The 14,305-nt window shown below is 43.4% G+C and overlaps 1 protein-coding gene across 1 annotated transcript in view; it reads right to left on the bottom strand.

Moving 5' to 3' along the window:
• LOC139577338 (noelin-2-like) overlaps positions 1–10,190 on the bottom strand; it is a 69,616-nt gene extending 59,426 nt beyond the window's left edge. The window contains exon 1 of the mRNA XM_071404395.1: positions 9,615–10,190. Within this exon, the coding sequence (XP_071260496.1) occupies positions 9,615–9,671 (57 nt within the window). The 5' untranslated portion in view covers positions 9,672–10,190. The remainder of the gene's footprint in view (positions 1–9,614) is intronic.
• Between the last annotated feature and the right edge of the window lie 4,115 nt (positions 10,191–14,305).

Here is a 14,305-nt window from a genome sequence, read left to right as displayed (position 1 = left end):
AAACTCAGAGCTGCTGTAGACCAGATAGATACGGATCTAGAATACTGAGTGTGACAGTCAGGTTAGGACACCTTCTCTCCAGGTAGTTACATTTACATGTTAGTCATTTAGCAGACACTCTTATCCAGAGCGACTAACAGTAGTGAGCGCATACATTTCCATACCTTTTTGTTGTGGTACTGGTCCCCTGTGGGTTTTGAAGCCACAACCCTGGCATTTCACGCACCATGCTCTACCAACTGAGCCACACTGGACCACCAGTTAGAAAGGCAGAGACGCTGTGAGACAACCCAGTCTCAGAGCGCCATACAGGGACAGTGTGTTAATGTGAGGGACGAGGAGGCCTATGACCTCATGCACACTCTACCCAGCATTCCATCTGTTCTGGTGGTCCGTTACAGCCCAGACCGTTGCTGCTCAGTGCCCATCCCTCACCTGTTTCACCCCTGCCTCACAGCAGAATCCCTCCCCTTCCTGTACCTCAGCCCAGCGTCACACTGATATCACTCCCCTTCCTGTACCTCAGCCCAGCGTCACACTGATATCACTCCCCTTCCTGTACCTCAGCCCAGCGTCACACTAATATCACTCCCCTTCCTGTACCTCAGCCCAGTGTCACACTGATATCACTCCCCTTCCTGTACCTCAGCCCAGCGTCACACTAATATCACTCCCCGGTCAGCAGTGTCCATTCTGTCTACTGACCTACTTTGTAGAAGAGGTGCACCCACAGACTCTCACACACACACACACTCCCCTCTCAGGGTGGTTATAAGAAGACATGAAAGAGCCTGAGACATTAGGAGGAATGGAGGAGCAGCCAGCACAACACCTCCTTCTCCTCCCACCCCTCCTTCAACAGACTCTCCTTGTGACATAACCTCCTTACGCTACAACAATTCTGGCACACACAATACAGTCTCATTAGCTGGCGCTGCTTCAAGCTCCACAGTAATCAGCTATGACACTAAAGCACACACTATTCAATCTCCTCAAGCAGCCCTGAATCAAACACAATGCTAGCTCATTATCCGCCACAGACTGTGAAGCGGTATACTTCGATATATGGAGAGAGCACGTGAATGTGGTGGCGGGCGTGAGACTAATCAATCTATCACTGCGTGTTTGTTCGCCCACATGCTGCTCAACATGATTGTTTCTGTCTGTCACCCACCACCACATTATAATTAGGTGTACGTATCACTGCACAGGACAAGAGGCACCATCTCACCAATCAGTGAGTGTGTGTGCATGTCTGGCCTGTGCCTGTATGCGTGTTAGCTGTACTGTATATCTCTCTAATTGTCTGAGTGTATGGGCCTTCTAGCCCACTTCATTCCACTCCATCCACTTCCATTGGCACAGCCCATACAGAGGGGGATGGAGGATGGAGAGAGGATCCAGTGTGGGTCCAGTGTCAGTGTCCGGGGTGTCGTCTCCTCCAGGTTGAGGAGCCATGATGCAGGCCGAGCCATGATGCAGGCCAAGCCTTGTGCGTGTCCTCTCCTCTCCCTGGGAGATTTACACCCCTCTCTCCTGCAGCTTTTCATTTGTCTAATTCCATGTGGCTGGCTGGGAGGTTTAGGCTGCTGCTAGGCAGAGCACGTACTGTCCATCCGCCCTGCGCGGCCTGCCTACCAGCGTCCTTGGGTCCCCAGAGCAATGCAAGGAGGACACTCTCTCTTACTTCAATGCCCCTTCCCTCCCTCTCTCTCTCTCTCTCTCTCTCTCTCTATTTGAATGCCGTCCAACTGCTCCCTCTGTCACTTCCACCGCAATTTATAGGAATTTTAACAGCCCAGGTTCACTGATTGTAAACCATTTCATTGCCGAGGAAAGTTGAAAAGGAGTGGTTTTATAAGGTTTATGTGTCCGTGTTGTTTTGGTAAGATGATTGTGTAGTCGCCTCCTGGCCGGGAGACAAGGACAGGAATTTAGCCTGTGAGTGGTTCAATCACAGCAGCCTCCGCAGAGCCCAGGGAGGGGTTTAAATGGTCGTCATGCTGCTTCCTCTCATTGGACGAGCACCAAGAAAGGAGATTTCCCGGCACGGGGTCCCACTACCAGGTCAGCTGGGAGCTGATCGGGATTGGACGACAGCCATGCCAGCTGTTTGTCCTGCTGCCTTCGGATTGGGCCAAGTTCTGTCCTGCGTGTCCTCTCAATGTCTGTGTTGGACCAATTAAAAGCCAAATGATTGTAATGTACAACTATGATTGGCTCGGTGTGAGTTTTGTCTCTGCTCAAAATGCCAGGGAAATAGGGTGTTCGGTGTTGTGTTCACAGGTTGTTTCAAGTACATGTAAAGATGTCCTGCCCTCAGCAGACAGCCACTGATTAAACTAAAATAATTATAGAAACACTGAAATCTCTCAAGACCCCCCAAAGCTCTATTTCCCAAGCCCTCTGTTTAGTTCAAAGTCATTTAATAATTAGATTTGATTTTGGTGTTGACGACTCTGATCTGGAGTTTAGATCTGCAAAGACTTGCTAAGTGCTTACTGTGTTTTTGATAACGTTTCAAATGAAACATTTTAATGAAGGAACATACACTGAGCTGAGTATACCAAACATTAGGAGCACTTTCCTAATATTGAGCTGCACTCAGAACAGCCTCAATTCGTCGAGGCATGGGCTCTGCAAGGTGTTGAAAGCGTTCCACAGGGATGCTGGCCATGTTGACTCGGTTTCCCACAGTTGTGTTAAGTTGGCTGGATGTCCTTTGGGTGGTGGACCATTCTTGATACACACGGAAAACTGTTGACCGTGAAAAACCCAGCAGCGTTGCAGCTCTTGCCACACTCAAACCAGTGTGCCTGGTACCTACTACAATACCCCGTTCAAAGGCCACTTACAACTTTTGTCTTGCCCAATTCACCCTCTGAATGGCACACATTCACAATTCATGTCGCAATTGTCTCAAGGCTTAAAAAATCCAGTCTCCTCTATTTTTTTGGCTTTCTGTTGTCGTACATTTCCCTGCAATTATATTTCTGAGACCTCCCCCCAATGTCAGCAGCACACTCAGTCCACCAATCAAGCCCCTAACTGTTTCAATTGGATAAGTGTCATGAACTGGCTGAGAACCTGCATTACATCTAGGAAAATAAACTATCCTTACACCTGCATAACCTCTAGGAACAGAAATAATCCCTAAACCTGCATTAACTCTAGCTACTGAAATGATCCCTAAACCTGCATTACCTCTAGCTACTGAAATTATCCCTAAACCTGCATTACCTCTAGCTACTGAAATGATCCCTAAACCTGCATTACCTCTAGCTACTGAAATGATCCCTAAACCTGCATTACCTCTAGCTACTGAAATGATCCCTAAACCTGCATTACCTCTAGCTACTGAAATGATCCCTAAACCTGCATTACCTCTAGCTACTGAAATGGTCTTTAAACCTGCATTACCCCTAGAAACATATGATGCTTATATCTACATTACCTTTAGGTAAAGAAACTATGCTAAAACTCATAGCCTCTAACTACTGAAATTATCCCTAAACCTGCATTACCTATAGCTATCGAAATTATTCATAAACCTGCATTACCTATAGGAACATAAATCATGGCTGCTGCCTTAAAGCTGCAATATGTAACTTTTTGGGTAACCAAATTCACATAGAAATATGATTTATAGATCTGCCATTCTCATTGAAAGCCAGTCTAAATAGTGATATAAGTTCTATGCACTCTATTTCTATGCTTCCCGTTCTTAAGGTTAGTTTAGTTTTACTTAACATTTTGTACATAAGTTTCAAACAGTTGAATATACAATATTTTTGATTTAATTAAAATATATTTCCCAGCAGTTTAGATGGTACAATAATTCTCTATACTATCCATTGCTTGTTTTGTTACAGAAACTGAAATTAGGCAACTATTACAATTTTAGCAACCAGGAAATGTCAGAGTGATTTCTGCCACTTTTCAACCTCATAGTTGTCACATCTACTCCTGTTCCTCCCCTCCAGCGTCCGCCGGTTTACTAACCACCGGTCCTGGGAACCATCATCACGAGCACCTGCGCTTCATTAGGCACACCTGGACTCCATTACCTCCCCTTAATCTGGCACTCCCTTAGGTTCTTTCCCCAGGCAATATTGTTTTGTTCATGTCAAGATGCTACTCCTACGTTGGACCGTTCCATGTTTCTTGTTAAATTAAACTGACCACCTTCTTCTTGACTCCCAGCATCCACGTTACAATATTCACTATCACCAGCATCTACATTTCTACACGCGTGTTTCTATTGTCTGTGGATAAAAAGATAAGGTGACAAAAACGAGTTTCTAGCCAGAGGGAGGGTACTGTATGTTCTTGCTCCCGACATCACCACGAATCTCATATTGTTTGAAAATCACTTTTTTTAATGATATTATCGAATAGAACTTTAAATATTTTTCTTCAAAACGCTCTGTTTTCACATATGTAGACACTGGTATTGTACTGGAGATAATGAAAGTAGGTTGAAAAGTGAGCTCTGCTCAGATACCTGCTAACATTGGCATCTCTTAAAGAGGCATTTTGAAGAAGCAGCCTTTATCTTTTGATGTAAAAATGTCTCCAGAAATGTAATTCTACTACTCAAAGTACGTGTTTTAAAAACACATTAGATATTTAGCAAATCAAAGAACCATACAAATTAGAACAAAGTATTTATATAATATTAAATACAATTGAGAAAATATTCCCATTATTATATAAATTGAAATGTTTACATGGAAACATGATGCTGGCATTCTAGGCAGAGTTGCAAAGAAAAAGCCATACCTCAGACTGGCCAATAAAAAAAGAAAAGATTAAGATGGGCAAAAGACAAGACACTGGACAGAGGAACTCTGTCCCGAGAGAAACTCTCTCCCGCATCCCGGAGTCACCTCGTCACTGTTGACGTTGAGACTGGTGTTTTGTGGGTACTATTAAATGAAGCTGCCAGTTGAGGACTTGTGAGGCGTCCGTTTCTCAAACTAGACACTCTAATGTACTTGTCCTCTTGCTCAGTTGTGCACCGGGACCTCCCACTCCTCTTTCTAATCTGGTTAGAGCCAGTTTGCGCTGTTCTGTGAAGGGAGTAGTACACAGCGTTGTACGAGCTCTTCAGTTTCTTGGCAACTTCTCACATGGAATAGCCTTAATTTCTCAGAACAAGAATAGACTGATGAGTTTCAGAAGTAAGGTCTTTGTTTCTGGCCATTTTGAGCCTGTAATCGAACCCACAAATGCTGATGCTCCAGATACTTAACTAGTCTAAAGAAGGCCAGTTTTATTGCTTCTTTAATCAGAACAAGTTTTCAGCTGTGCTAACATAATTGCAAAAGGGTTTTATAATGATCAATTAGCCTTTTAAAATGATAAACTTGCATTAACTAACACAACGTGCCATTGGAACACAGGAGTGATGGTTGCTGATAATGGGCCTCTGTACGCCTATGTAGATATTCCATAAAACATCAGCTGTTTCCAGCTACAATAGTCATTTACAACATTAACAATGTCTACACTGTATTTCTGTTCAATTTGATGTTATTTTAAATGGACAAAACATTTGCTTTTCTTTCAAAAACAAATACATTTCTAAGTGACCCCAAACTTTTGAACGGTAGTGTACATTTTGAGATTTCAAATGGACATCACACAACTTAAAAGCCCATTTCATAGAGAACGTTCTAAACTTTTTTACATGTAGTAACTTACTTTGAAGAGATCATATTAGTTCTAAAAAGGTGTTTGGTAGACTAAATTCCTTGTACTTCTCTTTAACTACCATTTCCTGAAAGTCCGACTCTTCCCACACACCAAGTAATTAATCTCACCTTTAGACGCACCTGCATTCACCAAATGTTGTGTGGTTATACTGAGATATATTCCCCAGATTTGTATAGAGGGAATTGTTCATATGTTGTCAAATATAGATTTTAGATAACATTTTCTTTGGAAATATGCACCAAAAATGCTGTTTACCCACATGGTTTAGTAATTTACAGATAAGATTTTTAAAAAGTATATATCCACAATCTGCTCAAAGTCCAGTCCTGGAAATATGAGCAGATCTTATTAGATATTGCCTCAGTTTGCATATTTTAATACAATATTTCAGAAACGTTGTAATACAAAAAATATTATTTATATTGGTGTTTTTATTTTAATGGTAGAAGTTCATTGTGATATGAATAGGGAAAACATTACCCTATTAGGGTGTGGTGCCTTGCCTTAACTGTGATATTGTATAGTGCATCTCACATGTTTTGTTTGATTTACTTATGCAGGCATATGTATGCTGCAATTCAGCTTGTAGCTGCAAATGTGTCCAATTTAAAATAAACCTTAAATATATATGTATTATGCGGTCATTTTCAATTATATTTCAATGCTGTGCAATTTTCTCTAAACAGCATAATTACGGTCCATTTTATATGCTGAAATATACATGTATTCTTTGCTCAGCCCACAAGTAGAATTCAAAGATCACCATGCATAAATATCAACTGTTACACAGACGTACATTTACAAAGTGCATGCATGGTGTCAGTCATCTTGTGATGCAACATACCCCATAACAACGGCGCACATACAGAGGCAGCGCCAAGGTCGAGCAGGTGTCCGTCTGTATCACTGGCTGTCAGGACTCCTGGGGTATTGTGGGTACTTAACAAACACATGCAGAGAGCCAGCGAGTGCATGCGTCTCATTAAAGCATAGTGCATATTTAATGTAGGGCCCGTGCCGAGACTGTGTGTGAGAAGATGTGTACATATGAGTGAGATATTCAAACTCCTCCAGTGTAGAGAGACTTCCTATCAGTCGGAAGATGCGGCCAGAAGAGTTAATAAATTCTTTATGTCTGCAGAGCTAGGCTACATTAGGGAAATGTGTGGCGCTATATTTTTTTCCTCTGTAGGGTTGATTAATATTTAATGTAAACACTTACAACAAATTGTCCCCTAAGGCCAATTATGAGCCATTGGAGGCGGGGAAACAGTTCCACTGATAGAGAGATGATTGTATCTCCTGAGAGTAAGTCTGAGACACACACATCGTCAGGTCCTTATGCCTTATGGTTGGGTGCTCACCTGCCTACTGTCTCCTGCCCTGTGACTCCAACGGGCATCAGCGCTAGACAGGGCACCACTGTAACGGACCATGTTGGAGCGGGTGAAACAGACGGCTAAAGAAGTCTCTCCGCAGTTGGTTTCATATGATACGCAAACCAGGGTTTTCCTAAGTACTGGGGGGCATACCATAGCAAAACATTTTTCAGAAGGAAAATAGGACAGGTCCAGGTAGTAGTTCCCCATTTCAGTCTGTTTCCAAATGTTTTGTCACTACTGAACAGGACCGAGTTCTCCATCAGTAGGTCACACACACACAGACATACAGACAGAGAGCGAGAGAGAGAGCACAAGGACAGAGATGAAGTCTTGTGTTACAGTGAGATACCACTGGCTGTGCTCTGCACATCCTTTCCTGTCACTGACAGCACCACCTGCTTCTCTCAGTAGGGTCTCATTGTCACCGCCACCGTTTGAAAGGAGCATGGCCTCAGGACAAGTAGCATCGGATCCATTTCTGGGAAAAGGTCAGCTCAAGTCTCAACGCAGCACGTAGACATGGCAGTTAACATGGCACACTTCTGTAGTAGACAACATACTCGTTCTGGAGAGCAGGATGCTCTCTCGGTGCTACTGTGTATTAGAAATGAACTACAGCAGACATTTTCATTTCCTGGTTTACACACAGTCAGAATACTGTAGAAATCTGCAGCTGTTGATCTATATGGTTAATACAGTCATATCATTCTCAGAACATTCTTGGGGGTTCAAAAGATATTTGATCAATCCTGCCCAAACATGAGTGATTGTCAGGATACTCTCAGGGGGCATATCTAGGCAAAATGATGCACATAACATTCTACACTTTGGGGTCAGGCCTGGCAAGCCAGAGAATATTATTTCAACTGTAGGTCCATCCCAAGCTTTACTCTTGACCATTAATGTGTTACCTGGTGATTGTGAGAACAAAACAAAGGGTTTGGAAACTGTTACACACTAAAACTGGGATCCTTGGGAAGTCCCAACTATGACATCAACCAATTTAAGTTTAAATGTAAAAGGGTTTTAAGGTTAGCGTTAGGTAGGGGTTATCGTTAAGATTAGGGTAAGGGTTGGGGTTAAGGGTCATCCCAAGGATTACCGAATAGCACTAACACGGAACCCAAACCGGCTGTACACATGTGCCATCGTTCGCATTCGTGCATAAATGTATTTTGTCCCCCCACACCAAACGCGATCACGACACGCAGGTTAAAATATCAAAACAAACTCTGAAGCAATTACATTAATTTGGGGACAGGTCGAAAAGCATTAAACATTTATGGCAATTTAGCTAGCTAGCTTGCACTTGCTAGCTAATTTGTCCTATTTAGCTAGCAGCTATTGCTAGCTAATTTGTATAAACATTGAGTTGTTATTTTACCTGAAATGCACAAGGTCCTCTACTCCGACAATTAATACACACATAAAACAGTCAACCGAATCGTTTCTAGTCATCTCTCCTCCTTCTAGGCTTTTTCTTCTCTTGACTTTATATTGCGATTGGCAACTTAGGTGCATTTGGCAACTTAGGTGCATTAAGGTCACTGACCTCGTTCATCTTTTTGTCACCCACGTGGGTATAACCAATGACGAGTTGACACGTGAGTACCTGCTTCTATAAACCAATGAGGATATGCAGGACTTGCAGCGTGATCTGCATTCTTTTTAGCAACTGACTGTTGTATTAAGCATGTTAACATGTTTTAGAACTTATTTTGTCTGACAGCTGAAGCCGCAATAACAAATTATTCACATCTCTTGGACTTTCAAATGTTTTCTGGGTCAGATAATTTAACTTCCTTCACTTCAATTTACAACTGTCACTTCAGAGCTCATGGTTTCAGGGAAAGGTATGTACTTAGTGCTTCTCTGGTCCAACGTAGCGGCAAATACATAACTCCAAGACATAGGCCTACAGATAAGTCCATTCACCACGGAACATAGGTTAGCGTTTGAAGGGGCATTAGAAAAACACTAATTACAATCATCTTACTAACACTGAACCTGACATGTGTGCCCACACATTCGCAAATCACACTTGGATTGTGCACAAGCTCGCTCGAGCGTGATGTACAGTGCCGGCATAATATAGACTTCTGTTGTTCAGAGAAGCCCCAGAGCCTTTCTGTCGCTTCCTCTCTCAACTTTCTCTCTGTCCTGCCCCTCTGAATCCATGCTGCTGTATTCCAGGCCAGACGGCCGCAGATGTGATATTTGACTAGCCTACACATTTTCTTTACGACTGGGGGAAAATACAGAGGAATCAAATAAAATCATATTTGGAGTCATTGTGTGGCACGTTCGCACTAACACGTTTGTGTATTTCACACTCATTCCACTAAACGTGTTTTTCTTCACACTTGCTCAAGTATTGATTTTAAGCACATTTGTATATGTCTAATAGACACAGGCAAGTCCTCGAATATGTATTCTGTACCCCCAATGGCCGGCATTTATGCAACGTTAACAAATAAAGAGCATTTTAAATATGAGATGTACGCTTGTTCTTACCTCACAGGGCATGGCAGCTAACATCACTAGTAGGAACATGGCACTGAAGAGATGCATTCTTGCCGAAATGACAGCGTTCCAGCCGACACCAGCTCCTCTGTTGCTCTTCCCCTCTTGCCTGTGTCCTTATTGGGGCGGTTTCTTCAGCCCGAGAGGGATTCTGTCAATGCTCTGTCGAGTGTACACGACGAACCTCATCACCAGCCAGTCTGTGCGCTGGGTTAATTCCACACACGGACGCAGAGTAGACCTCTAGCTCGGTAGGCTACAATGATCAGCGATGTGCCGTGTGGACTCGCGTCTGCTCCCCCTCCCGTATGACCAACACCGATCAGTGGACCGCAGATTTTTGACAGTGAACGCTGAATCAAATACACAATCTTTCACACACGATATGTTTGTTAGAATAAGGCAATGCCTTTAACCTGTAAATGAGCAGGGGACTCAATGGTATAGTAGCTAATGACAGGGGCAGAAAGTCGCAGAGGTTGGAAGGTTACTTCTGTGCTTGCAAGGTGACGACGCTAGGAGCAGCACATCGCTGCTTTGGCAACTGATTCAAAGAAGTACCACTCTGCGTGCGTGCACGGGAGAGAGAAAGTGTGCGGGAGAGAGAGATAGAGAGGGGGCTGCATTGACTAGACTGTGTTGTTTGCTGCTCTGTATGGATTTTCAGTAGAATGACAGATACACGGAACGCGAGAGAGGGGTGACATTTAACGGAACGCATTGCCATAATCGACTTCCTTGTTATCTGCACACCAACGCTGATTGGGGCTGATATGGCGTTGTGTAAGAGCCGGATGGTGATTGTCAAGACAACATAATGCCATCAATTTAGCTCTCATCCGCTTCTAATTGGTAAATTAAGGTGCCAATATAATTCGAAGGGATTTCCCAGAATTGGGATTTAGAGAAATAAGCATGCAAATATTTTAATGATGTTGCTAAGTGTGTGCTTGTGTGTGTGCATCAGGACTCTGGTGGGCCTCGGATTCTCCTAGTTTTTGACAGCCAGAGTTAGTGGCCTCCGGCCATCCTGAACACGGTATGAATAATAGAACACCCTGGCCTGCGCTACCCGCTCCGCTCTTCCTCCTCAGTAATAGCGCTCAACTTCACTTTCCCATTTCACCGCTTTCCAAAGTTACAAACAACAACAAGCCACTTCACGTCCTTGCCTATAATTACCTATGAATGGCTCAAGTGTTACTTAACTACATATGATAGGGCTGGAACCTTGGCAGTCTATTGCACTTGGCACATGCTGTATCCTCTTCACTAACCCTAATTGTTTATGCTACGTCAATCTCAATACATGACACGGCGTGTGGAACATTATACCTATCATCATGAGTGCCATGTACAGGGTACAGTAGGTTACTGTATAGGGTAAAACCAGTGTAAGACATCCCTCCTACAGCAAAGTGGAGAGTTGGAGTTCCAGCCTCCTGCTGTTGCCCTCAGATGCACAGTGCACACCCCTCCATTTACCCAGCAGGAGCACACAAGCATGGAAAGAGCTTGTGGTTGAGAGAGAGTGTGAGAGAGAGAAAGTACAGTAGAACAGAGCATTAAAGACCACAAGGAAGCTCTGTCATTGTTACTGCATCTCTTTGTCATTACCCAATTACCCATGAATCCAAGTAACAGTACCATCAGGGTACAGTACAGTTCTCCTTCCAGCCTGTCCCTGGATACATACAGTATGGCATGTGGTTGTGAATAATAGCTTAGGCTCCTGCCTGAAAGGAAGAGTCAAAGTGATGTTGAGTCATTGTGTGTGGTCATAGTGCAAGCAGCAAAGTGGCTAATGGCAATGCTGAGGAAATATACTGTATTAACACATTCATCTAAAGCTCTTTTCTCTCTCTCCATCTCTCTCCACGTCTCTCCGTCTCTCCACTCACTCCCCTGTCACTATTTACAGTCCTGGGGGCTGGAGGATATTTCTGAAGTAGGTGAAGACAATACATGACCCATTTGTCAAGGAGGCAATGTGTTTCTGTTTTATCTCCAAGCCATACCAGGCAAGGCAAGAGAAAAGAGAAGGGAAAAACAGTTACCGGAAGTCCTCTCAGGCATAGAGCTGGTCGGTCAGTGTCCCTCTTTTTCCATCCCTCTCTCTCTCCCTCTCATGCTCTGCTGCACTCTGTGAAGTAGATACGGAGCTGAAATCTGCATTTTCTCCTTCCCCTTTCTCCCCCTGTTTGCACTCTCTCCCTCTGTTCTCACTCTCTCCCTCTGGCCAGATGGTTCATGCTCTTTGCATTTGTCTAAAATAACTTTAACCCATAGCATCACCCTTTGATGTCCATTTTAAATCATGTTTATTTTGTCAATTTTGTATGTGAACATGTGTGTGTGTGTGTGTGTGTGTGTGTGTGTGTGTGTGTGTGTGTGTGTGTGTGTGTGTGTGTGTGTGTGTGTGTGTGTGTGTGTGTGTGTGTGTACAACCATAGGTCTCAAGCATTAAAACTCAGCGGTCCAGGTGGGCGTATTTGTACTGAACCAGCGCTGCCAACCATATCATTATATAGATTTTCAATTTTTAGGAGTTGATTCTCTCTAAATAATAGGAAAGTGAGGAGAATTTAAAATCTCTTATGAGGATGAGAAGGATATGACCGGAGCAGGGGAATGAAGGGTTAGGGACTGTACTATAAACTGGAAAGGAGGTGAACAAACTGGAAAATTGAGTCAGTAAGTGAGAGGTCTATAGATCTCCAGAGAGAGAGACAGAGAGAGAGAGAGAAATTGAAAGAGAGCCGAGCACAAGGACAGACATGAACATGGGGTTTATTTGTGCTTTTCTGTGTCAGAGAGAGAATTCCTGAATTGACTGAATGGAAAACTGAACTGATCCCAACCCTGAATCAGTCTGTCTGTCCTTTGATATTAAATCACTATTGTGATGTGGCTACTGTGGAGTCATTACGCAATGGGAGCTAGAGAACCATATGCCTGCTAAGAGTTTCCACAATGTTCCATCAACATTATTAACTATTCCAATGGGCATGAAGCGGATAAAGATAATCTGATGGAGAACTCAAATCTTTGGCATGGATTTTCTGTCACCCTGCTGCCAACAGGATGCAACATAACATGCCCTCATGATGCCAGCCACACACACACACACACCTTCTAAAGGAAAATAGTTTACTGTTACTTTGAAATTCAAAACCTCCCTTCTACTATTTTCCCTTGAGTTCAAATTGCCGGTATCAACGTACACTGTTTCCTTACAGACCTAGTAATTGTTTTCTTGAGGCCATATTCTTCAGCTCCAGAGTTGTCCTTTATTTCAAGGTCAAACTCATCCAGCAGTGTATATATATATTTTTTTTCACCTTTATTTAACCAGGTAGGCAAGTTGAGAACACGTTCTCATTTACAATTGCGACCTGGCCAAGATAAAGCAAAGCAGTTCGACACATACAACAACACAGAGTTACACATGGAGTAAAACAAACATACAGTCAATAATACAGTAGAAAAATAAGTCTATATACAATGTGAGCAAGTGAGGTGAGATAAGGGAGGTAAAGGCAAAAAAAGGCCATGGTGGCGAAGTAAATACAATATAGCAAGTAAAACACTGGAATGGTTGATTTGCAGTGGAAGAATGTGCAAAGTAGAGATAGAAATAATGGGGTGCAAAGGAGCAAAATAAATAAATAAATACAGTAGGGAAAGAGGTAGTTGTTTGGGCTAAATTATAGATGGGCTATGTACAGGTGCAGTAATCTATGAGCTGCTCTGACAGCTGGTGCTTAAAGCTAGTGAGGGAGATAAGTGTTTCCAGTTTCAGAGATTTTTGTAGTTCGTTCCAGTCATTGGCAGCAGAGAACTGGAAGGAGAGGCGGCCAAAGGAAGAATTGGTTTTGGGGGTGACCAGAGAGATATACCTGCTGGAGCGCGTGCTACAGGTGGGTGCTGCTATGGTGACCAGCGAGCTGAGATAAGGGGGGACTTTACCTAGCAGGGTCTTGTAGATGAACATATAGCTGAACAAGGTCACTATATCTGTGTGTGTATCTCTCCAGGCATTCTAGGGTGCCTACTACTCAGCCATTGAAAAATGGGTGTATTTATTTTCCTCACTGCTCGTATCTCAGCTGAAATACTGAATACTGCCATATCAGCCCTGTTGTTCCATTATAATATTCACATACAGAGTATGATACATTAACTTGAATGCACCTGAAATGAATCCATAAGTCTCTCCAAAATCTTCTGGGGCAGGAGGTGATAGAGTGCTTGGTTGCCATAGTGATGGCTGTCTGCAAGGGGCAGGAAGGGAAAGGTGTGAAAGCCGGATTGCTCATTGGCCGGCTGAAGAGAGAATTAAACATGGAGTTTCACACCTTCCCCTGGGCTGTTTGGCATGCACTACCTGCACGTTACCACAGAAACCGGGGAAAGGACACGCCAGGTTCACAGGGAGGTGTTATACAGTGGTGCTGTAATGCTTTGTCTCTGACTGGTCTGAGTCCAGCCCAGACACACAAATCAATCTTCATTTAGACCACACAGAACTCTGGTCAGAGCAAAGCTGCTGTGGATCAGAACAAAACAAAGTGTTGACCTCTACCATCTACCTTCCACACACACACACACACACACACATATAATTTCTTGCAGATTATGCAGAGCTGGGAGATGCTCCCTGCGTTGTGCTCTGTAGCCTG

This window comes from Salvelinus alpinus, chromosome 1 (genome assembly GCF_045679555.1).
Source record: "Salvelinus alpinus chromosome 1, SLU_Salpinus.1, whole genome shotgun sequence".
In the NCBI taxonomy this organism is placed as follows: Eukaryota; Metazoa; Chordata; class Actinopteri; order Salmoniformes; family Salmonidae; genus Salvelinus; species Salvelinus alpinus.
Note: the sequence above shows the minus strand (reverse complement) of the source record. Positions and strands in the feature narration are given on the sequence as shown.